The 24,201-nt window shown below is 46.7% G+C and overlaps 1 protein-coding gene across 17 annotated transcripts in view; it reads left to right on the forward strand.

Annotated features, from left to right (window-relative positions):
- The window catches only part of Qtgal (queuosine-tRNA galactosyltransferase), an 88,833-nt gene that overhangs the window by 17,019 nt on the left and 47,613 nt on the right, over positions 1-24,201 (forward strand). For 11 of the 17 annotated variants that reach the window (XM_087208232.1, XM_013078117.3, XM_021241306.2 and 8 more), the window contains 2 exons: positions 19,499-19,564; positions 23,686-23,781. The exons of 2 other annotated variants lie outside the window; for them this stretch is intronic. In XM_087208232.1, the coding sequence (XP_087064358.1) occupies positions 19,499-19,564; positions 23,686-23,781 (162 nt within the window). The remainder of the gene's footprint in view (positions 1-19,498; positions 19,565-23,685; positions 23,782-24,201) is intronic. 4 more of the 17 variants (XM_087208233.1, XM_021241304.2, XM_087208237.1 and 1 more) reach the window with 1 other exon arrangement.

A 24,201-nucleotide genomic window follows, 5' to 3' on the forward strand; every position in this document is an offset into this window, starting at 1 on the left:
GGGTTCATGCCTTTTATGCTAGTGGGTCACCAGCCTCCTCCTGCCTATCACCCCTTGCAGCACGGTGCTCCAGGGAGGCAGAGAAGCAGTGGTCCAGCCTCCAGAAGCTCAGTGCCTTGTTTCTGAAATGGTGGGAGGAAGGAAGGCCTCTATGCAGTCCTGGGCCTGTGAGGACGCCAGGCCAGTCAGCCACCAGGCCCAGCTTCCCTGCCTGGCCTCAGAGCACCTCAAAGGCAGGGCTGCATCTGCGCTTTTATGGCTCGTTCCTCAGAGGCCCTTATCTGGTCGGGCTGTCCTTCAGGTGTTGGGGGAGGGGAAACAGGGCCAGCCCTCTGTGTGTCCCCAGTTGGGGTCAGCAGTGAAGGAGGACAGGCTGCTGGATGTGGCTGCTGTGTTCTGTCCCAGTGTGAGTATGATGCCCACGAAGGATGATGTCCAGAATTTGACCACAGGCCACAGATTAAAGTAAGGGATCTTCTAATGAGAGTGGGGCAGCTAGGGAGGGTGTAGGAGCCCTGCTGGGCACTGAGGTTGCACCTTGTCCTGTCATGGCAGCTGGGATGTGCTCTGCTGACCCCACCTGGAGCCCCAAGTGCACCTCCCTGAGGAGATCATGCCTAGGAGACCCATGCCCAGCTGCTCTTAGCCCTGGGGCACCTCTCCTCTGTAGCAGGTGCCCTGAGCCGGGGCTGGAGTAGGTGCAGAGAAGCAGCTGGGGACGAAGCAGACCAGAGAACCAAAGCGAGGGTCCCCCAGGGTTCGTGGGCCATGGCCTCCTGCTTCCCTCCTCATCCCTCATCTCCGAGGGAACTTGATCTCTAGTTTAAGAAACCATGCATGAAAACAAGACAGCACCACGTCCAACAGGCAGCTGATGTTGAAGTTCCTGGGAGCCCCAGTCTGGAAACAGCCACATAGCCCAGTGGCTGTGTTAACTGGCAGGAAGGACCTCCTTGCTGGTGTGAGTGCCATCTTCCTCCTTGTCCTGTAGGAACCCAGTGATCTGTTGGTCTTTTCTCTCTTTGATTGGCCCAAGGACAGCATACAGGTGTTTCGGTGTCTGTGACTGACAGAGTAGGCCAGTGGCTCCCAGCTATAGCTATTGGAGAAGGTGGTGCTAGTGGCCCATCTCTTTGTGACCCTAAAAATGCTTCAGCTGCAGGGACTGGGCCCCTGCGTCCCGAGTCCAGATACCAGCAGCAGCACCACTGTGCTGCTGGACAGACTGGGAGCTCTGTGTCCAGGGGTGGGCCGTCTTGAACCTTTGTGTCCCCTGCCCTTTAACCATGGTCTCTAGGACAGATGGACAGCAGCCCCATGTCAGGTGGTCCCTCTACACTGCCTGCCAGCAGCATATTAGTGTGATAAAAGAATCACTGCTTAGAACCAGTTGGGAACGATGATCTGTTAAATAACCATTAAGAACTAAGGAATTTCAGCCTCTTTTGCTAATAAATATTTTGCCCAACTGCTAGCATGGGCTGATCTAACTATTTAGTGGTTTCTGTTTCTGTTTCCATCCAGCTTGTCACAGCAGGTGTGAGGAGGTGTGAATATGGGGACAGATGGAAGAGACACGCCTCCTTCACACAGGTGCTAGGAACAGAACACAGCTCAGCTTTGTCTTGGGTGGTCTGAGAACAGAGCCTTTGACCAGAGGGCCGGCTAGCTACTGAGATTTCTGCGTAATGCTGTTTTCTCTGTATTGATAACAAAAGTGTGGCGGGTCCAGGGATTTAGCTTAGTGGTTCTACTGCCTGCCTTGCAAGCACAGGGTCCCAAGTTCGATTCCCGGTACCAAAAAAACCAAAAACCGGAAACAGTAAATGCAGGTGTGGAGAGCTGGGTGAGGGAGTATCTCTGCCACATGTCATCTGATTTCTATACTTGTCCATCTTTGCTTATGATTATTTAGAAAAAGTAGAAGCTAGGTGTGGTAGCACACACCTGTAATCTCAGCACTTTGGGAGGCTGAGGCAAGAAGATTGCAATATCCAGCTCAGGCTAAGCAATTTAGCAAGACCCAGTCTCCAAAAAAAAATTTTTTTTATTCTAAGGGGCTGAGGATACAGCTCAGTGTGAAGGCCCTGGGTTTAATCCCCAGTACTTCCCGCCACACACACACACACACACACACACACACACACACACACATAAATGAAGAAGAAATAGAGAACAGAAGGAAGAAATCTGCTATGCAGGGCCCGTGACACCAGGCAGTGGTTTCAGAGCTGCTGCATTTGGGAGCAGTGTGGTGGCAGCAAGAGGAGCCATGTCTGTGTGGCTGCTTCTCCAGCTGTGCTTCCCCCAGAGCTTTGGGCTGCTCGGCAGGGCCCGGCTGGAAACAGCTGCTCACAGCCAGCTGTGAGTGGAGGCCCCTAAGACGTGTGGAGTGGGAGAAAAACCAGGGGACAGGAGTGTGGAGACAGAGTTCGCATCGCATCTCTGTCATCATTGCAGATGTTTGCTGTTGGCTCCCTGAGTCACTTTTCCTGCCCTGTAGTTAGTGGTGTGCAGGGAACTACTTTTGTGAGACTGTGCCTGTAACTTAGGTAGACTTTAGTTGTTTTTAAGTTAAAGGTACTTTGCCGGATTTTAAAAAGTCGTATTTCCCTTGTCTTCAAGAGTGTATGGTGGTTGTGTTTGCTTCGGCAGCACATATACTAAAAGAGTGTATGGTGGTAAGCATTCCTCTTCCGTTGACTAACGTCTCCTGCAGAGGATCGTTTTAATCATGTATCAGCTACTTGACTGTGGATCAGTGCCTCTGTACAGTACGTTCCCTCGTTGCCTTCCTACCTGATGGTGTGAGCTGTGTTTGAGCTTGTTCACATGGAAGCTGGCTGCAGGTGTCCTCCTAGGTGGAAGGAGCCAGCAGCCCACCCATACCAGCCCTACCACCTCCTTCCTTCCCATTGTATTCACACTTTTCTTTCCTGAGAGAAATCATGGGCTGTGTTTGAGATCCAAAACTGGTCTTAGGGGTGGGGCCATGTGACTTCAAAAAGGTTTGAGTCATGCTGACCACAGAAGATGGCACCCCGGGCACAGGAGAACCAAATGCTCTTCCCCCTGGACCATTGCAGAGTGTACAAAGACCCATCTGTGTAGATGCCTACATTTCTATTCTTCCCAAGAAATACTCCTTAAGTTTTTCAGAAAGGTTTTCCTTATACACAGGAAAACAAGAAAGTAGTCCAGCAAGGAGCTGTATGTGCCTTGAGAAGTCTCAGCAGGACAGGCGCCCAGCACTTTCTGAAGGTGCCTGCATGTGAAGCACCTTTTTACCCTTTCTTCCCTTAGCACCTTAATGTGTTACTCTTGGCCTGCCATTGCTCCCACTGAATGCCACTAAAGCTGATTTTTTTAAAAGGGACTAATGGCCCAGACATTGGTGAGCTTTGAGTGCTTTTATTTTTGCAGATGTTTTCATTTCAAGGCCTAGGGAAGGGAGATGACCCTGGCATTTGTTCAGCTGTCCCTGCAGAGCACTGGTTCCAAAACTCACTGACCAGGGATGGAACTTGCAGAGAGTGCAGGATTCTGGGCCCACTGCGGGTATGCGTGGTCTGGATCTCCAGGCAGCGCTGTGTTGTGTTTTGTTTTGTTTTGTTTTGTTTTTTGAGACGGTCTTGCTATGCAGTTTTAAGCTGTCCTTGAACTTACCCTGTAGCCCAGGGTGGCCTCAAACTTTTGGCAGTCCTTCTGCCTCTGCCTCCCGAGTGCTGGAATCACAGGTGTGGGTTACCACGCCCAGCCCTAATCTTGTTTTTTGTTTGTTTTGTGGGCAGTGCTGTTTCTAACTATCCTCAGGGAGACTTGCAGCTTGCACCATTTCCCTGTCTCTCTGTGTGACTGGGCCTCTGCCCCTCTAAACTGGGCTTGATGAGAGCAGAGATGCTGCCTCTCTCTCTCTGCATCCCAGGACCCAGCTCAGAGCTGGTCAGATGTTCGCAGGAGGCTCACCCTGACATTTATTGACTGAGAAGCTGCAGTACATGCCCCCAATGTGGGATGTGTGGGTGTCACTAACACTTTGAAAGTCTTGGAGCAGCAGTGTCTAAATAAATTGCTCGCTGAAGAAGATAGGGCAAGAGGCCAGGCTGCTGGCCAGGCATAGAATCCAGAGAGGAGCCTGAGGAGGGGAGAGAAACCTTGCCTCTTGCTCAAGAAGAAAAATCAAAGGGTGATTATTCAGAAATACCTGTGCCTTTCTTGCAGTAGCCTGGGGCACCAACGCAAGTGCCATACTCACTGCCTAGGCCCAAGAGTGTGTACCAAGCCATCGTGGGCCCACAGGACACTGGTGGCGAACACTCCTGGCAGCTGTGTGGCCAGTCTCGGTGTGGGTGGCGCTGGGTTGATTCTACTGGCAGTGGGAGAGGGGAGTTGCATAAGGACCAGGAAGAGTTGTGAGGCCCAGACCCCACTGGTGAGAGACCCAGCAAAGGGTGGACATGCTGGGGACTAAGGTAAAGTGGGCAGCAGTCAGCTGAGTCCTGACGAGAGATGGCTTTGCATCTCCCTGGCAAAGGGGCTCTTCATACACCAGTAGGATGACGTGGGGCAGGTCCCTGGTACCTGCAGTAAGCGGGAGCTGGCCCCAGGTGCTGGTGGCACCAGCTGAGGAATGCTCCAATTCTGGCTCCTTTGTTTGTTGTTCTTCGTGTTGGAATCTTCCTGGTCACAAAGGATTCTTCTTGTTCTCTCTTCAGTTAAAGGGAATTCCTCTCTCTACTCCCCTAGACACATTCAGCCATCTGCTTTTTGACAAAAGGGCCAGAACATGTGCTGGAGGGAAGGTAGCTACACACATCCAGAAGATTGAATCTAGATCTTATTTCTCACCATATACTAAAGGAAAATTACAATGGATCAAAGATCTAAATATTACAACTTTACCTGCTGGAATCTAAATAGGTAAAACTCTTGGAGACCTAGGTGTAGGTAAGGACTTTCTGAACAGAACCCCAATGGCACAAGAAATAACATCAGGACAGCACCTGCCTCGCAAGCTCAAGGTCCCGAGTTCATCCTCAGTACCAAAAAAACAAAAACAAAGATAACATCAGGAATCAATAAATGAGATCATGTCAAATTAAAAAGCTTCTACACAGCAGAGGAAACAACAAAGAGACAACCTACAGAATGGGAAAAATTTTTGCCGGGTGCACTTCAGATAGAAGATTAATGTCTAGAATATAGAATGAACTCAAAAACTAGACCTCCCCAAAATAAAATACCCAATTAAAAAAAATGGGCAGCTGAAATGAATAGACACTACAGTAGGCCAGTACATACAGTGGTACCTCAGTTCACAAACAGTTCTCTCTGGGATTCTGGTTGCATACTGAACTAGATGAGAACCAAATCAAATTGTCCTGTAAAGTCAGCATTGAACCTGACCATTGAATTTGATTTGGTTCTCATCCAACTCAGTTTTAGACCAGAATTTGGAAAGAATCAAGTTCATAAACTGTGATACTATACATGAAAAAGTGTTCGACATTGCTGGCCATTACAGAAATCCCAGTTTAAAAAATACTGAGATTTCATCTTAATCTAGAGTGGCTATTATCAAGAAATTGAATAACAAATGCTGGTGAGGCTGTGGGGAAAAAGGAACCCTTTTACAGTGTTGATGGGAATGTAAATTAGTACAGTCACTATGGAAGTCAGTATAGAGATTCCTCAAAAAACTAAAGCTAGAAATCCCATTTAACCAAGCAGTCCCCCATTCTAAGTATCTTCCCAAAAGAGTTAGACAACATATTGCAGTGACACATGCATACCCATATTTATAGTAGCACAACTCATAATAGCTAAATCTTGGTGGTGGCCTATATATCTATCAAAAGATGAATGGATAAAGAAAATGTGGTAGACAATGGAGTCCTACTCTGCTGTAAAGGATAGATTTGAGTCATTTGTGGGAAAATGACCCTGGCAGCAGCTCCGGATGTGCTTTCTTTCTGGAGCAGGATTTTCATGTGTGTGAACTCCCCATGTGTACTCTGCCTGATGTTTGGGGTCTGGTCTGTGTTGCTGCTGGTTCAGTAGCACCTCTACTGCCCAGTGGTGTGTTCCAGCGTGTGTGGAGTGCAGCGCCTGTTGGCAGGCACCTGGCCGGCCTTGCTGCTGTGAGTGAAGGTTGCTGTGGTGTTTGTGTGAGTCATGGGTGAACCCTGTGGGCCATGGACGCTCCTCTCCCAAGAGGCCCATCCACCTCCCCCCGCTTCTTCTCCCGGAGGCTGTCATGCCGGACACGCAGTCTGTCACAGGAGCCCTGCAGCGTGCTGTCCTGCATCTCACTTGCTTCAGTGTCCCTGATGATGTCAGATGACCACGTTGGATGCTCATTGCTCCTGCACCTTCCAGTGTGAATTCTCTTTTCATCTTTGACTGCTTTTTGAAGTTGTTAGTATTCTTACTGTTGAGTTTGTTTTTGTTTTGTTTTGTTTTTGGTACTGGGGAACAAACTCAGGACCTTGCACTTACAAGGCAGGTGCAGTGCCATGGAGCTAAATCACCAGCCTAAGTTTTAAGATTTTTTTAATAAAAAATATTTTTGTATACAAATTCATTCTTCCAGTCTGATTTGTCTTTATATATTCTTCACTTTCTTAGTGTTTTGAGGAACAGAAGTTTTTTTTGGTTTTGATAAAGTCCATTATGTTCATTTTTTGGTTTTGTTTTTTTTGAGACAGAATCTTGCTATGTAGTGCAGGCTGGCCTTGAACTCACTATGTAGCCCAGGCTGGCCTCAAACTCATGGCGATCCTCCTGCCTCAGCCTCCCAAGTACTGGGATTACAGCTTGATTTTTCCTTTTTTTTGTACCGGGGATTGAACTCAGGACCTTGTGCTTGCAAGGCAGGCAACGGAACCACTGAGCTAAATCCCCGGCCCTTGATTTTTCCTTTTAAGATTTGTGCTTTTCATGTCCCATTTAAGAGCCTAAGATACCTTTGTGGACCCCACAATTTTCTTCTCTACTTTCTCCTGAAAGCTTTGTAGTTTTATCTTGTGTGTTTAAATCTGTGATCCATTTCAAGTTAACTTTTGATTGTAGTGTGAGGCAGGGATGAGAGCAGTGTGTCCCACGTGACACCCGGTTTCACATTCCCGTCCTTTCTCCGTTTAATTGCCTCGATCCTCTCATTGAAAATCAGTTAACCAAAAGAAAGTGTAGATCTGTTCCTCGTTTCGTCCTGTTGCTCTTCATGCCTGCTTTATGCCAGTTCTGCACCACCTGGAGTGCTGCATTGGCTGCAGTGGTAACACTGCTGTGTGGTTTACCATAAGTCTTGAATCAAGTGTTATAGACCCCGACTTTGTTCTTCCCTTTCAGTGGTTATTTTGGTTTTGTTTTTTGTTTTTTGGTTTTTTTTAGTCACTTGACTTTTTAAAAATTTTTAAATCAAGCCTGGCTGGCTTCTTATTGAGATTGCATTAAATCTATAGATCCATTTAGGATCTTAACAATATTTCATTTTCGAATCCACCAACATGGTATGCATCTCATTTATTAAGCCTCCCTGCATCTCTCTTGGGAATGCTTAGGAGCTTTTAAGGGTACAGATCTTACAGAAATCTAACAAAATAGAGCCCTAAGTATTTTGTGAGGTTTGGTGCTATTGGAAAGTGGTATTAAAAAAATCATGTCCCAGTTTTATTGCTATAAATATGCAAAATTCACATGTCCTACTAGAGTTTCTAGATATTCTTCAGTCTTTGCTATGAATGGCCAAGTCACTTGTAAATAAGGACCTCTGCCTCTTTGTTGCCAGTCTGTGTGCTTTCCTCTTCTGGGCTACTGTACTGACCAAGGCCTTCAAGGACAGTGTTTGGCAGCAGGGACCCTGGAGACAACTTGGTCGCATTCAGATTCCTGGTTTGTTTCATCGTTTTCTTGGTGAAGAGAAACACGTATAGAGAAGAACGTGTGGCATAACCAGCTGTCACCGGCAGACCCTTGTGGACAGCCCATTCCAGAGCCAGCTGTTGCCTGTCCGATGACCGTTTTTATCTCCCCCCATATTAAATTTTATCCTGCACACAGGTGATAGTTTTGCCTGGGTTTGGACTTTTTGTAGTGAGAACAAACAGATGTTTTTGTATCTGTGCCCCTTCTCCCGGTGACTTGCCTTCTCACTCTCTGGAAGGTGCCTGTTGATGAATAAAATTCTTAATTTTCTTCATTTTATTAATCTTTCCTCTTCCTTTGTCTCTTCAGTTCTTTTCATTTTCTTCTTGAGATGTTTTTTCCTACTTTAAGTCCTTTAAGATGTTCTTGTATATTTCAGAAGCTTCATTGACTTTTCCCTTTTGTAATTCGGTCTAAACTCCCCACCTGGAATTACTCGTTTTATTTAAGTCTAACAGAAGTGAGTTCCAAACAAGGCGCACGTCGTCAGAGCACGGTGTGCAGCTGCAAGCCCCGGCATGGTCTGCTGCTGGGGTCTTTCCAGCGGCAGTGGCGAGCCGCTTTTCTCTCGCTTTGATCCTCATGTGATTCGCTGCGTTCCTTTGTGTCCGCCGACGTCACACGTGAGCTGGTGAAAGCTGGTGGAGTTCACCGAGGTCGCGTGTGGGAGCGGTACAGCGCCGCCCCTCACAGCGCGCAGGTTTGCCTTGTGTTGCGGCTCCTGGCGGCACCTTGCTGTGGTTTCAAATGTGGTTTCTTGCTGCCTGATGAGGCTGCATATCGGACACTGGGAAATACGGTTTTTGTACTTCCTGTTCACAGTCCTTGCTCATTTTTTATATAATGTTGTCTCTCTCTTTCATCAGTAGGAAATTATTTGTGTGTTTTGGGCTGCACGAATTCCAGATGGCCCCTCTCATCCTGTGGCTCACTTTGCTCTTTTAATGGGAGTCTTGGACAGATCAAAGTTCAGTTTCCTACAGTCCAATCTGCCTGTTCTTCATGTGTGTGCTTTTCTCTATTTATGAAATCTGTTGGGATTTTACTTTTGTGTTTGGATCTACAAACTCTGAAGAAATTATCTCTGCCAGTCATAGGAGTTTGAGATCAAAAACAATTCCCATATGGATGTGGAGTTGCAGGAGCTGCCTTTGTTGGAAGGATATTTGTTTGCTTAGACTGTGCCGTGATGGTGATGATACCATCGTAGATCCAGTGCTAAGAATATTTGGCTGAGCTGGAGATGCATACCTGTAATCCCAGCACTCTGGGAGGCCGAGACCAGAGGGTTGAAAGTTCTAGTGCAGCCAGGACAACTTAGCAACTTAGCAAGACTCATCTCAAAATAAAAAATAAAAAAGGGCTGGGGATATAGCTTAGTGCAGAGGACCTGGGTCCAATCTACTCTTGCATGTAGGGTTGAAATCAGTTCACTGAAATTGAACGGTTTATTTCTCTACTCTTAACTCTATGTTAATGATCGAGGTTTTTATCTCTCACAGTACTGTAGCTTTGTGAAATTACAATGTGTAAATCTTCCATCTTTTCTAAACAGTATTTTGGCTACTCTGGGTCTTTTGTGTTTCCATATGAATTTTAGGATCACTTTTTCAGTTCCTGCAAAAAAAAAAAAGTTGAGTTGAGAATTAGTTTACCTTTTAACTTGTGAAGAATTTCTATCAGTAATACTGCATCTTCTGAGGAATGCATATTGAAAGTCTCTCTCTTTATATAGATCTTTAACTTCTTTCAGCAGTATTTTGGTTAGGAAAAATTTCTGAGCTGCCTAAATTTAATTACAAAGGGAGTTGAAGCAAAGAGAGATGTGTTAAAACCTCAATGCAAATCCTGTGGTCACCCCCAGTGCCGGCACAGCCCATTGAGCATCCCTACCCAGAGCCTCCCCCGAGCAAGGAATCCCGCTGGCCATAGCCAGTGCAGGCTCCATGCAGCTGTGCACCTCCCTCAATCCTCTGTGAAGTGGGCTGGCTCAGATCCCTGGACAGGTTTCCCGCTGCCCCTGCTCTTGCTAAGGAACCCTGTCCAGGGCTGGTTCACTCTGTCTGCACAGCAGCATCAGCTGTGGCCACTCAGCCCTTTCATCCAGCAATCATGCGATGTCACGGACTTCAGTATTTTGTGGTTTGCAGTGTACAAGCCTTGTACTTGTTTTGACATATTTTATACTTCAATATTTTATTCTTTTGATGCCACTATGAAAATATTAGTTTCTTCATGTTATTTTCAGACTGTTCAGTGCTAATATATGAAATACAGTTGATTTTTGTATCTTTATCATCTGTGGCCTTGGTGAATTTGTTAGGTTTATTAGTTATAGTCATTGTTTTTGTGGGTTCCTTGGGATTTTCAACATACAAAATCATACTGTCTGCAAGTTGAGATGATTTTTAATTTTTCTTTCAACTCTAGTTCCTTTTATTTCCCTTTCTTGCCTGGTAGCACTGACCAGAACCCCTGTACAGTGATGTACAACAGATACGAGGGCAGCTATCCTTGTAGCATATGCCTGTGGTCTCAGACACTTGGGAGGCTGAAGCAGGAGGATCCCTTGAGCCCAGGAGTTTGAAGCCAGCCTGGATAACATAGCAAGACTCTGTCTCTGAAAAGTAAAAATGAAAACAAAGCTAATATAGGGTTATTGTAGATGCCTTTACTAAGGTGAGGACCTTCCTTATACTCCTACTTTGTTGAGAATTTTAATCATGAATGACCATTTGATTTTTTGAAATGCTTTTCACATTGAGTTCTTTGTGTAGTGATTTTCCTTTTTTTTTTTGTCAATAAACTATGTGATATTAATTGGTTTTTAGATGTTAAAGCAACCATAGTTCCTGTGATAAATCCCACTTGGCCATAGCATAATATCGCCTCAGTATGTTGCCATATTTGGTTTGCTGTTTAGTGTGTTGAGGATTCTTTCGTCTGTATTTACGTAAGACCTTGTTCTGCTGCTTTCTTTTCCTATGGTCTGTTTGTCTGGCTTTGGCTCCAAACACTAGCTTCATAGAGCAAGTTGGATAGTCTTCCCACCTCTTCCATTTTGGGGTCTGTAGTTTGGATCTGGAAGTTGCCTCACAGCCCGTTTTTCGGAGATTTGGTCTCCTCAGTGTGGCTACTGGAAGTTGGCATTAGGAGGGCCAAGTGTTTAGCCTTTTGGTCACAAGGGCAGGCCCTGGAAGGGGATGTGGAGGGCCCCACTCCTCCTCTTCTGTCCCCACCCTCACCTGACCATGAGCTGAGCTCTTAGACCATGATGTGCTGCCTTCCTACAGGCCAGACCAACAACAGATTGATCGTAGACTAAAACCTCCAAACTTGAGCCAAGATAAACCTTTCTTCTTCTTAAGTTTTACATCTCAGTGTTTGTTACAGTGACAGAAAGCTGACTGATATTCTGGGAAACTGTGAAGATGAAGAGTTATTTCCTCAAATAGTTGGTAAAATTCACCACTGACGCTGTCTGGGCTCAGGCTCTTTTTGTTGTGGAAGATTTTTAATTAATTATTATTTTTACTTTTTATAGACCTGCTCAGACCACATTTCTTCTTTGGTTTATTTCAGTAACTTGTGTCTTCCTAAGAGCTTGTGTTTCCTCTGGACTGCCTCACATGCTGCTGCTCTGGTCACCATGTTCTCGGTAGCCTTGGTCATCACTGTACGGTCAGGACCACTGCCTCATTTTCATCTTGGCTTTTGTTCTTTGTGTCTTCTCTCTTTCTGGGTCTGTCTAGCTCAGGGGACTGCAGGCCAAGCTAAGAATGGACTTTCTGTTTTTAGAGTGTGAAAACAGGATAAAACTCAGAGGTCAATAAATGGCAGAAACCGTATGAGGCCCACAGATGCTGGTGTGTTTGCTGTTTGGCCTTCATAAAAAAGTTTGCTGTCTCCAGTATGGTTAAAGTCTTGATTCTTCAGTGAACCAGCCATTGGTTTCATTGACTTTCTCTATTCTTTTTCTGTTTTTTGTTTTATTGATTTCTATCCTAATCTTTATTATTTTCTTCCTTCTCCTTACTTTGGGTTTTGTTTGCTGGTTTTTGTTTTGCTACTTAAGATTTTTTTTCTTACAAAATGTAACACATTTTTTGTCATAAAATCATAGAAAATGAAATATGCCAAACCCACATTTATTCTTTAGAATATGTCTACTGATGAATTATTAATTTTAATATGAGTTTTGTTATATTAAACAATGAATGTGTAACAGAAAAATAATCACAAAAATAAAGTATTGCATTTTTAATGTTTTTAAAAAAAGCATCAGAAATTTCAACATCAACTATTTTTTGGTATAAAAAGTCTAAAAAAGAACAGAAATAAATTCCTATATAAACTACAATGAAAATACCAATAGCACTCTACAGAAAAAAATCTGTTATTATCACATCTAAGGCAGTCTCACACATGACAACAGCACGTTCCATACATGTGTATCACTTATACTGATAGCACATGTGTTTTGCTTTCCTGGCCTTTTTGTAGGACTTGACATCTTACTGGTCTTGCTGTTTTGTCAGGAGGTTCTTATTGTATTATACAATGTGTAATTAACAGGAACATAAAATATCAATGAAATTAAGCATTAAATTATGTATTACATGTTTAAAATAAACATCAACATTTTCACATCAGCTGTGTATTTGCTTCAAAACCTAAAAGATAACATCAGAAATAAATTCCTAAATGAACTACAATGAAAAAAACCAATAGCACTCTACAAAAAAATCTTTACTTCAGTTATCACACCTAAATAATAAGAAAATAAGATATCAATAAAGTAAAATCAAATATGTAATGAGTGTTAGAATAGACATCAACCTTTTCACATCAGCTGTGTACTTGCTTACAAAATTTAAAAGAACATCAGAAATAAAAACCTATGTGAACTACAATGAAAATACCAATAGAACTCTATAACAAAAATCATCTTTGCTTCAACTGATACACCCACAGCAGCCTTCACACATGAAAAGTGCATGTTCAGTAGATAAGTATCGGTTGTATTAATAGCAGGTATGTCTTGTTTTCTGTCCTTATAGGGCACAGTTGACATCTTTTTGGTTTTTCTGTTGTCATAGTAGGTCTTTGGAATGCTCTTCCTGCCTGTTTGCCTGTTAGCTCACCAGCATACTGCACAATTTTTTTGCGTAGTTCCCTGGTCAGAAACATTTTGTTTTTCCTCTGCTGTAAATGATTGCTCATGAGTTCCAGTCCCAATCCTCTAAGAATATTTATCTGTGGTATTTTGCACTTGTTGTTTTCTTTGTAAACTATGAGACTATTTTTCCACAAACGTTTAGGATCAGGTAAAACACAACCATTGGCCAATGCTTTTTGTTTCAAGTGACATTATAGTTGCTGCATAACTCGTCAACAACATCTACTCCACCTTTGGTTTTGTTGTAGAAAGTTTCTAACTCAGGCTTCTGTTTTTCGAGGTTTCTCTATTAATATTTCCATCATGGTGGAATGTTGACATCAGCAGTACCAGTTTGTTTCTCTTTGCCATGTATGAGGCCAGTGTAAATCTTTCTGAAATCCAAAGATTGTACTATTCATTTCTCTGTTTTGAAATTACATTTCATTTGGAATTTCTGCTTTGTTCCTCCATACAGTTCCTCCGCTGGTCAACTTGTGCTCTATTTGCAAATGTAACATCGATTGGAAACTGGTAAACCAGTTGTCAAGTATCACATTCCGATTAGCTTGGGAGATGGGAGCAGCAAGTCTGTTCACAACATCATTTGGTTTATTACTATAGAATAAGGAGCCGATGGCTGAGTTCTAGGATAAATTTCTAAATTGAAAGCATGTCTTCACATCTAGAAGGGCATAAATTTATGTGCCATATTTTGACCCAGCACTTTTCTGTGTTTTATATTCCTGTGATTGCCATCAGAAATTCCTGCTAAGTACAGCAGACCTATGAATGCTTTCAGTTCAGCTAGTGAGGTGTCATAATAAAAACATTTTTTAATATGGCTTTTGGTGCATGCAGAACATTTTACTTGTATTTCAATCTTTTTGTATTTCACAACATCTTGTAGCATTTCATTTGTTACAGTTTCCAACATTGAATGGCAGTGCTGGCATTCTGTCCAATAGATTTCACCCCTACCAAGATCCTCACTATATTTTCAGACCTAGTTCTAACACTGGATCATTCCATTTGGTTGTGTGACCATTTTGTAGCATTTTGACTAGTCAAATATGCGCACTCACATTGCTGTTTTCTTCATCATCTGAATCAAGGAGGTCTGTATTCCCTGTGTCTGTATTAATTGATTCTTACTCTATTTCACTGTCATAGGAACTTAGGCTCACATGGCCAATGTCAAAGTCATCATCATCATCATCATCTTCATACAGCCACATCACTCTTCTGTTATGAAAACATGTATTTTACCATTATGGATCATCTTCATCATCCATGCATGAGTAATCTAATGATTCACTTTTGACCTCCTCTAAAACTTGCAAATCTGGTTTTTCGTGTGCCATTGTACTGAATTGGGCTACTTCTTTGAAAAATAAAAAGAAACCTTTTTAAAAAAACAAATCCTAGAGCCATGTGGTTATATTATACCCTCTGTGATGCTCAGGTAAACATATGCAAAACCTGTTACATGGAGCATCATGTGGGTGAAAATTCTGGTTTGACACTTTTGCACATGTACACACACCTTGCCATTCATTGTCCAGGTGGGTAAACACGAAGATTCCTTCCTGTATCCCTCAGGGAAAGGCACTGAGATGCACAACTGGCTACTATTATGCTGAAGTAAAAATGTACAGTAGAAAAGTAAAGGATATGTTTGTGAAACCCAGTGTTATGCTCATAGGTTTAATATAGGCATTTATAGCTATACAGTTTTCCTTTTAAGCACTGCTGGAGCCATAGCCTATTCACTGTGCATGATGTCACTTTTATTGAGTTCACAATATTTTCTTACTCCCTTACAGTTTCTTTTTCAACCCTGTAGTTCTCTGTGTGTTATTTCCACATATTGGTGGTAGGTTGCCTAAGTACCCTGTTTGGACTTGTAACTTGCTTTTGTTGTGTTCAGAGAATACACCCATGTGGCCATGGTCCTCGTCCCTTTATCAAAGCTTGTCTCGGCCCAGCATCTTTCTCTGAAGTGTGTGTGGTGTGTGCGTGTGTGCGTGTGCACGTCAGAAGGCTCGTGCTCCACTGTGCCGATTGGCTGTCGTGGAGATACTGTTGTCTATCAGTTGTCAGCAGTGTACAGTCTCCTGTGTCTTTGCAGGTTTTCAGTCTCTTTTTTTGTTTTGTTTTTTGAGGCAGGGTCTCACTATGTAGTTCAGGCTGGCCTTGAGCTCGTTATGTAGCCCAGGCTGGCCTCGAGCTTGAGGTGATCCTCCTGCCTCAGCCTCCCGAGTGCTGGGATCACAGGCGTGCGCCACCATGCCCAGCTATTATTTCATCTTTTTTTGATAGTGGAGTAGTCAGGTCTCCAGCTTTTATTGTTGAATTGTCTATTTCTCCAGTTCTGTCCATTTTTCCTTCACAGATCTTTTTTAACGGGTTCTTTTGGCCTGTTGTTAGGGACAGTTATTACTGTAACATCTTCTGATGGACCGAGCCTTCTTTCCATGTGAAATGTCTGTTTTTCTGACCGTGTAGCTGCCTCAGCTCTCCTGCAGGGGCCATATGGGTGGCTACCATGTCCCATCCACCCTGTTCACAGGAACCTTCAGGTCTCCAAGCAACGTGCAGGTGGGTGTGGTTTTGGGCACAGTGTTGGCCATAGGTGAAGTATTGAATTTCCTAACGTTTAGGGTTAGTTTTGGATGGTTAGATCTGTGCTTGCCCTTTTGCTGTTTATTCTCACTTGCTTTTTCCCATTGTAGGAGCTCTGCCAGGAGTGGTGCCTGGCCCCTGGGCCCTCTTCCCCCAGGCCGTTGCCCAGAGCTACTTCAGTAGAAGCTCCTGGTGTCTCTAAATTCTCACTTGCGTGACTGGCACTGCCTTTTCCTGCAGACTTTTTTTTTTTATATCAGAAAGGGAATGTTTCATTCAAGTCAGTGCTCTTTTTATAATGCGTCAGATTCCTTCCCTAGGCTGCCAGGAGCTTTTTCTTGTGGTCTTCCATGTGCAGTTTAAGCTATATCTTGGAATTTTGCACACATTAGGGCAAGCCAGTAATGAGGTTCTGAACCCCCTTCACGTCGTGGGGAGAGACCATCTCGAGCTACCCCATGGCCTGAGCACCTGATAGAAATGCACTTTGCTTTTGTAGTTCCTGCTTGGCAGCCCTGCCTGTCTCCTCTGCTTGGTGTTTCCAGTGCCAGCTGTCTTGTGAACCCGCTCCTGACGTTGGCACCAGCTGTGAGCTCTGGGGACCTTGCTCAGTGCAGAAGGAAGGGCACTGGGGCAGGGAGAGCCGCCCTTGAAGACAGTGGGATCACAGCCCCTGGCAGACACAACTGGACTTGTTGTTAAATTCTCCCCTCACTTTCATGTGCAGTAAAGACCTTTTCGTTCTTGCCTTTAGCAAGTTTTTTCCTTTCAAAGTGACCTCAGGAGAAAGCTTATTTGTAGTCCACAGAATCTTCATACTTTCTAAAAGAGTTTGGTACCTGCTCCAGTGCTCATTTTGTGACTTCAGTGTTTTGCTCACCACGTCATCCTTAGTCTCTTGGCACTTTGGCCAGTGATTGGGTTAATGCCCTTTTTGTTCTCTGGTCTTGCAGTTGCTGACTTTGTTTAGACTTTCTGAGGGGAGATGATTCTAGTAGAAGTGATGTAATCATATTTGAGTGCTCTATGGCCTTTTGAGAGCTGGAGAATACCAAGTGATTAAGCTTTTTGCATAGATCCTTGAACAGTAAAATTGGAGGTTTGGTTAATCTTGTGTGTATTAGTCAGGACTCCCCAAAGAAGCACAACCAATAAGAGATATGCAGATATATAGAGAGAGATGTATTGTGAGTGATTGACCCTCATGATACGGAGGCTGGGTAGCCTTGTGTTCTGCTGTCTGTAAGCTGGAAGCCCAGGAAAGCCAATAGTGCAAGTTCCAGCCCAAATGTAAAGGCTTGAGAACCAGGGGAACTAATAGTGTCAGTACCAGTCCAAGTCTGAAGTCCCCAGTACTAGGAATACCACTGTCTGAGGGGAGCAATAGTTAGATGTCCCAACTCAGGCAGAGAGAGTGAGTCTGCCTTACTTTACCCCTTGATTCTATTAGGGCCTTCAAGGATTGGATGAAGCCCCGCCTTATTGGGGAGGGTGACCTTCTTTACTTAGTCCACTGGTTCAAATGCTAAACTCTTCTGGAAACATCCCATTCAGATATCTGGGTGCCCCGGACCCCGTCAAACAAAATTAACCATCACAAGTCCACCTCTTCCCAACCTGTCATTCACTTGTATTTCCGTAAAGCATACTTAATCTCCAAATAAAGACAGTAACACAGTTGTAGCTCCACTCAGCATGATGTAGCTATCCCGCATACAGCTGAAGTCTTTTCCTCAGGAGAGGAGATAAAGTCCTTCAGTGATGCTCATTCTTCTTGAGTGTCCTATAACTTAAATACTAAGATCTGACATTAATAATACTTAAAGCTGAAATAAAGTCAATCTCATGTTACATGATAAAGGAGTAAGAAGACAAAGACTTTTGTTTGCTATCTGTGTATGTACCCACGATGCATTCATAATGAAATGGGAGGAAGTACTCGTGACATTGTGATCCTTGTTTCTCTAACTGGTTGGGCAGTCAGAGCTGGTATTTATAAGCAGCTCCTTCTACTGCCCATCCTATGTCCTTTATCTTTAGCAAGCATCTCAGCAGGACATGGGTCTTCACCTTGTGAGGTGACCCAGGTCTTCATTCCCAAAGTTCTGGGCCATTTGTAGTCCTGCCAGTATTGGATAGTTCTAACTTCCTGTTGATCTGAATCCTAGGGCTTGGTAACACTAAGAGATGTCCTGAATTCCAGACGTCTCTTCCTTGCCTCCACTGTGGAGTTTTCTGTTTTCTGTTTGTGGTCTGGATCTGTTACCTTACCAGTACCCTAAATCCCCTCTTAGCTGATGGACTCAGCGGCCTAAAGGGCCCAGAGCAGCAAGTGGAATCTTAACCTCCAGCCCACTGGGGCTGTTGCATCTCCTGGTGAAAGCATTGCCCCTCTGGAACTAAGACCTTAGGCCAGCAGAGCGGGGTCATGGGAACAGGAAGCAGAGCCTTTGCTAGTGGGTCACTGAGGGTAATGGTGAGTGAGTCTCTCCCACTCAAAGGGTAGAAACCCTTCGATTCCTGGGCTTGTGAATCCCCGCTATAGACCAAGCACTGTATTGATTAAGAGCAGTCAGCACCTCCTGGAGAACCTTGCCCCACCCCTTCAAGGTGTTGGTGCCCAACTGATGCTGGAACAGAGCCTTCAAAAGGCCTTTCCACCATTCCATCAAAGCCAGCTGCTCAGAATGGTAGGGAAGCTGGCAAGACTGTCTTTAATCCCACCCCCTCAGGAGTCTGAAGCAGGAGAATGGCAAATTTGAGTCCAGCCTGAGCAGCTTAATGAGACCCTATCTCAACAACAACAGATTTTTAAAAGGCTGGGAATGTAAGCTTGGCATAAAGGCCCTGGTCAGCCTCCAGTACTACAAAAAAAAAATTAAGAAATAATATGGTTAATCTTGCTTGGTTTCGAATTTAAATAGGTGAGTACCGAATGCTGTGTGTTCTTATGTCCTTACTCTTCATGCACTGTTGGGTCTGTGGAGTTTATTGACATTGTGAGCAGCCATAATAAAGTTCAACACCGAATGGATATTGAAAGTAGTAGCGTGTGCGTGACGCATCGTAAAGAGCGTGACTTGTTTTGGGTCTGGATTTATAAATCCCAGGGTACTCTGCTACAGCAGTGCTCTGTGAACGTCCCTGGGTGTGTCTCACGTAGGTGGGGCTTTGTCCCCACGGGTGAAACTGCACCCCAGCTTCCCTGGATGACGCCTGCCAGCTCTCAGAGCAGTGGTGCCCTCCTGTGAGTGTCCAGGGGTGTCCTCGTGGCTGCACCTCCTCAGTCACACAGGAATTTTGTTTTCTGGCCATTCTGGCCATTGTGGAGCAGGTCCTTTCCCCGGTGACCAGAGGTTCTGCTCTGCAGGAACCAGCCTAGAGCTCAGCCTGACCAAGGGGTAATGAGGATGAAAAGTAAGGAGACACAGAATCAGGTTAAAACCTGGGGGCCAGGGGAGCTCTTGTCTCCCTCTGACGTAGAGCCCTGAGTGCCTGGCGCGCCTTGGCTTTATGCGCTCAGACACGGCCGAGCAGTTAGACTTCCACAGCACTCGTCTGTCCCCCTCGCTCCGCGGCACCTGTCTGGGTGAACACCTTAACCTCAGGTGTTGCTGCTTCTCCCTGCAGCGTGTCCGCATCCTTCTCCTCAGTGCTCACCGAGGAGCCCAGTTAGGCCTCACTCTTCCTGTCTGGCCTCCCACCCTGCTCTGCTACGGGGCTGCCCACCTCCTCCTTCCTGCTGGCGGGAGTTGCTCTATGTGAGTTTAAAATGTGCTTTTTCCGCAGGACGATGTGATGATGCCGCAGAGAGTGAGGCTGCAGCACCAGGCCGCCCAGGGGCACCCGACCAGTGTAAGTGCCACACCTGCTGGGCCGGGACTGCCTTGCTGAAGTGGCAGTGCAGCTCTTGAAGTGGGGTTTCCTTAGGGTAAAAAGAATGTGTGTCCAGAAAGGGATTGTGGTGGCAGCTCTCTAAGTAAGCATGGAGAGGTCTTCCTTGAAGAAGAGCATGCTTCTCATTTTGGACAGCACCTGTCACTTTAACGTGGCTGTGAAAGAGCTGGTTGAATAGAAGCTGAGCTCTCAACATGAAGACATCTGAGAGCTGTGGTGCCCCTCACTCAGCCAGCTTAGGCCTCCTGTTCAGAGCCATGCCTCCTGCTCATCGTCCAGGCTTCAGTGTTGTCTGACAGCCCTGATCCCTGGGAGGCTGTCTCAGCCTCTGTCCCCACACCCTGCTGTGGAGGAGGAACTGGGGCTCTCCTCACAGTTTCAGAGATTTGAATCAACACTGCAGGGTGTTCTTTCCTGTGCAGCTGCTGACCCAGGATAGGCTGTGGCCCTCTTCCCCGTGACTTGTCAGGGGAGTATCTGGGCTACGTGGGATGTCTGTTTTTGGTGTATGTGCTGTAGAGCATTGAACCAAGGGCCCTCTCACTGAGCTATATCCTCAGCCCTTTACTTTTTGTTTCTGGGAAAGAGTCTTTCTAAATTACTAAGTTGCCCAGGCTGGCCTTGAACTTGGACTCCTCCTCCTCCATCACTCCCCAGAGTGCTGGGATTATATGCGTGTGCCATTGTCCCTGGCTGGATGCTGAAGACCCTTATTCTTTGAGTTGGAATTGCTTATACTGTTTAAATATTACTAGAGCAAACACATCCTTAGAATATGCTGTAGGAAGGTAGGATGGCTACACCTGGGGACCCTTCAGCTGAGGTAGCCACATGCACAGCCCTGCAGCTGCTCTGTGGCTCTCAGGGTGGTGCCGCTGGGGATGTGGCTCTCAGGGTGGTGCCGCTGGGGATGTGTCCAGCTCAGTGCACAGCCCCTCAGGCCTCCTGTCCTGCCCTTTCCAGCCCTCCCCGCTGCCTCTGAGCCACTAGCCCCTCCCTTCAGCACACAGGTAGGTACTCAGCTTTGCAGTGGAAGCCCTCAGCCACCCGAGAACGGGGTTTCGCGACAGAAGTGTGAGCTGGCCCAGCCACAGCAGCCCGGAGGCGCTGTAGGCAGTGGTATGTGCAGGGAGTTAAAAAGCAGACAGGAAGTACAGAGAATGCAGGCCCACTTCCAGGAGCATGGGGTGGGGGGAGCCCCAGCAGCTGCCCCTGTCCTGGGTGCAGAGGTCGGGGGAGAGGCCCCAGGGGGGCTGGGGGGGCGGGTGTTCAGCCCTTTCAGGGAGGGCAGGAGGGTGCTGCAGCTTTCTGAAGATTCTGGAAAGGCTCATGTGCCCACCGAATTTAGAACCACAAGTATGTGTAAATACATGTATTCATAGCAGTCAGTGACCACAGACTCCAGAAGTTGCTTTTTTAAAGTTTGTGGGCATGGAGTATCTCATTTCTCCCCCCTTTCTGGTTGGGAAAGATGTCAGAAAACACCCCCACAGTGTCGCAATAGCAGATGCCACTGTGGGGCCACAGGACACGGTCCACACCAGGTGGTGGTGTCCCCTGGTCCTAGGGCTGGCCCACATAGCATCACTGATGACTCAGGGATTTCTACTCCAGCTCCAGAGGTTTCTCAGTCTTGCAAGAAGAGGGATGAGATGCACAAACTTTTTTTTTCTTTTTGGAGTGGGGTCTGGGCCCTTTTTTAAAAAGAGAGAAAAAAACAGAAACAAGTCCTGTTGGATGGATTTCTGTCAGTTTATATGAGGGAAAGGCAGAATCTGGGATTTCCAGAGCTCCTTGCTGTGGCTCTGATGGGTATGGTGATATTGCATGTGGAAGTCACAAGAAAGAATAGCACGGTATCAAGTGCACCCGCTTCTCAGGGTTCAGACTGTGCTTACCACAAGGAACGTGCTCTGCCCCATCCTGACAGCCATGCCCACCGGGACCCGGTCCCTGACCATCTGTGTGGCCCGTCCTGACGTTTGTGCCAGGCTGGACGGTTAAAGGCAGAAGACCCCGGCCAGGCCTGTCTGTGTAACTGGGTCAGCGTCCATATGTACATCAGACACCGTGTCTCAGCCACAGAGACCTTCATATGGATGCAGACGACACTTCTGAGTGTTTAAAATGTGCCGCACTTGTGAAGAGTCTTGTCAGGGATGTTGACGTTTAGAGAGTGATGCTTCCATTTTCACCCCAACAGCAGGTCGGTCCCTCTCCACGTTAGGCATGGCATCTGTCCAGAGGAGTGCTGGCTAATGTTTAGGAAAGCTCACGGACTTGGGAAATGCAGACAGTGTGTCTTGATCTTAATTCAGACAGCCCTGAGGTCTGTCTTTACAGATGAGGGTCGAAGCTGTGCCTTTTCTTGCTGACTTCATTAATTCTCTGGATGCTGTGTCCACTGTGCATGGAGAACTTTGTGCCACGCTTCCTCCCACCCTCGGAGTGGGTGGAGCGTCTTTGGGTTCTGTGCTCCCTGGGCCTCAGGATGCCTCAGTGGTTTGGCTGCACCAACATGTGAGGCCAGCCTGGAAAGGGTGGTAGCAAGGCACTGGGTTTAGATAGTGACCTGCAGAGCCCTAATCTGCAGTTGCTGGTTGGTGCTTTGTCAGTTATGTTTGTAGTTTGTTCTGGAAGAGTGAAATGAATGCTGGCTGTCTGCTCCTACTTGGTCATTATTTCTTTAAGGCCATTTTCAAGAAAACTTTAATGAGGAAAGAAAGACTCTTGATGACAGCTTCCATAAATTGTACAGTTGTGTATAAATCACAGCAGAACCTTTAGGGTTTCACATTCTGAATGTCATTCCATTTATTCCTATTTATCACTCATTTCCTCAACATTCGGAGCAGAGATGGGTTCTGGATGGGGGCAGGATGGAATCGGGAGTCTCTGTGGGGCCCTGAGGTAGCCAGAAAGGACCTTCCCTGTGGGAACGGAAGCATGGAGCAGGGGGCAGTGGGGTGGGATGCTCCACCTGAGGAGTACAAAGGCCAGCCAGGGAGGAGCCAGGGGCCAGCATCCCACAGACGTGGCCCTGCTGTGGGGAGGGGGTGCATCAGTCCTGCCCCATGGCCTCTGGACAGACGGACCCTTGGGAGTGATGGTAAACCTTCACTGTGTCCCCTCCCATAGTGTGGGTGAGTGGCCTACTGTCACTGTCACAGTATCCTGGGGGCCCTGGGGGCCTAGGGCCAGTACCAGTACCAGTAACAGGCGCACAACAAGAGCCGCTGGCACCAGGCGTGGGTGAGAAGGTGGCTGAGCTTTCCTCTTCATGACCCACACTCAGCTTCATCTCACAGTGAGTGTGGTCCTAGAACCATCACCCACCTTGTGAGGAGGGCTCCACCCTGGGTGCTGTATTCCCTCCACCTGCCCCATGAGGAGGGGCTCCATCTCCACAGTGAAGACGGTTTGCTTCAGACCAGTGGCCTGGCCCCAGTTGATGTCAGTCCCAGAGGCAGAGAAGCTTAGTCTGCTCCTCTGCGGTGAGGCCCACCTGCAACCTGAGTCCTCTGCTCGTGTCTGAGGGAACCCTGGTGTCCACAGGGGCCAGCTCGGCCCAGGCCTCTGAAGGTCTGCAGGACCCCTCTGACGTCCCTAGTCTTAGAGGTGCTGAACTTTTCAGGAACTGTGGGCAGTTTGTCCAGTCTGTGGGGTGCAGGCAGCCAGGGCTGGGCAGCGGTTGAGACTCTGGGGAGACGTCAAGGGGGCGCTGTGTTTGAGGCCAAGGCAGCCGGGCTAGGATTGAGAGTGGGAGGTGATAGGAAGCTGGGGAGCCCATGTGGTGCCACCCCAGGTGACATGGGACAGGCAGTTACTCGTCAGGGTGTGTGCTGAGATGGGGCTGTTGTCTAGGAAGGGTCTGAGGCTCAGGTCCGCTGAGCAGCTGGCAGGCGGGGCAGAGGGGCTGACGTAGATGCTGCCTTCCTGAGCTGAGCCACCCATGGGCTCAGGCCCCCCACCTGCCTCAGCCCAGAGCCCACAGATTTCCTTTAGGCTCTGTCTGCACACACACGTGGGGTGGCACACCTCTCACGAGGGTAGCTAAGCTTTGTCTGCTGTTTTCACAGATCATAGGGTGCCAAGTGAGAAGGGATCCCCCAGACTCCACCGCACGATACACACGCTGGATCAACCAGCTGGCGCCAGACCAGCTCCTGACACAGGTGATGGCTGTGTGTCCTCGATGCGGGCGGCTGCATGAGTGATGGCGGTGGCTGTTTGTCCCTGTTGTGGGTGGCTGTGCAGGTGATGCCCTCAGGTGTTTGCTCTTGATGCAGGTGGCTGTGGGTGACAGCCGTGGCTGTTTGTCCCGGCTGGAGAAGCTGCTTGTTAGTTCCTGGGCTGGGTGCTGCTGGACACAGCCTGTGTCTCCTCTGTGTCCAGATACCAGTGACTGCACAGTGTGCTAAGGGGCTCGCCTCTTCCCCATGGAGATTCCAGGTTCAGGTGGTGTCCGTTCCCTCTCAGGATGCCAGCGTGGGGTGTGAAGCATGCTTGGAACCCCAGAGGACTTTTAGTCTCCACAGTGTGTCCCTGACATGTTCCATGGAACCTGTGGACATGCGCAGTGTTGACAGCAGGGC

This window comes from Heterocephalus glaber, unplaced genomic scaffold (genome assembly GCF_053883595.1).
Source record: "Heterocephalus glaber isolate CG9 unplaced genomic scaffold, H.glaber_assembly_v1.0 deba00000937, whole genome shotgun sequence".
Lineage (NCBI taxonomy): Eukaryota > Metazoa > Chordata > Mammalia > Rodentia > Bathyergidae > Heterocephalus > Heterocephalus glaber.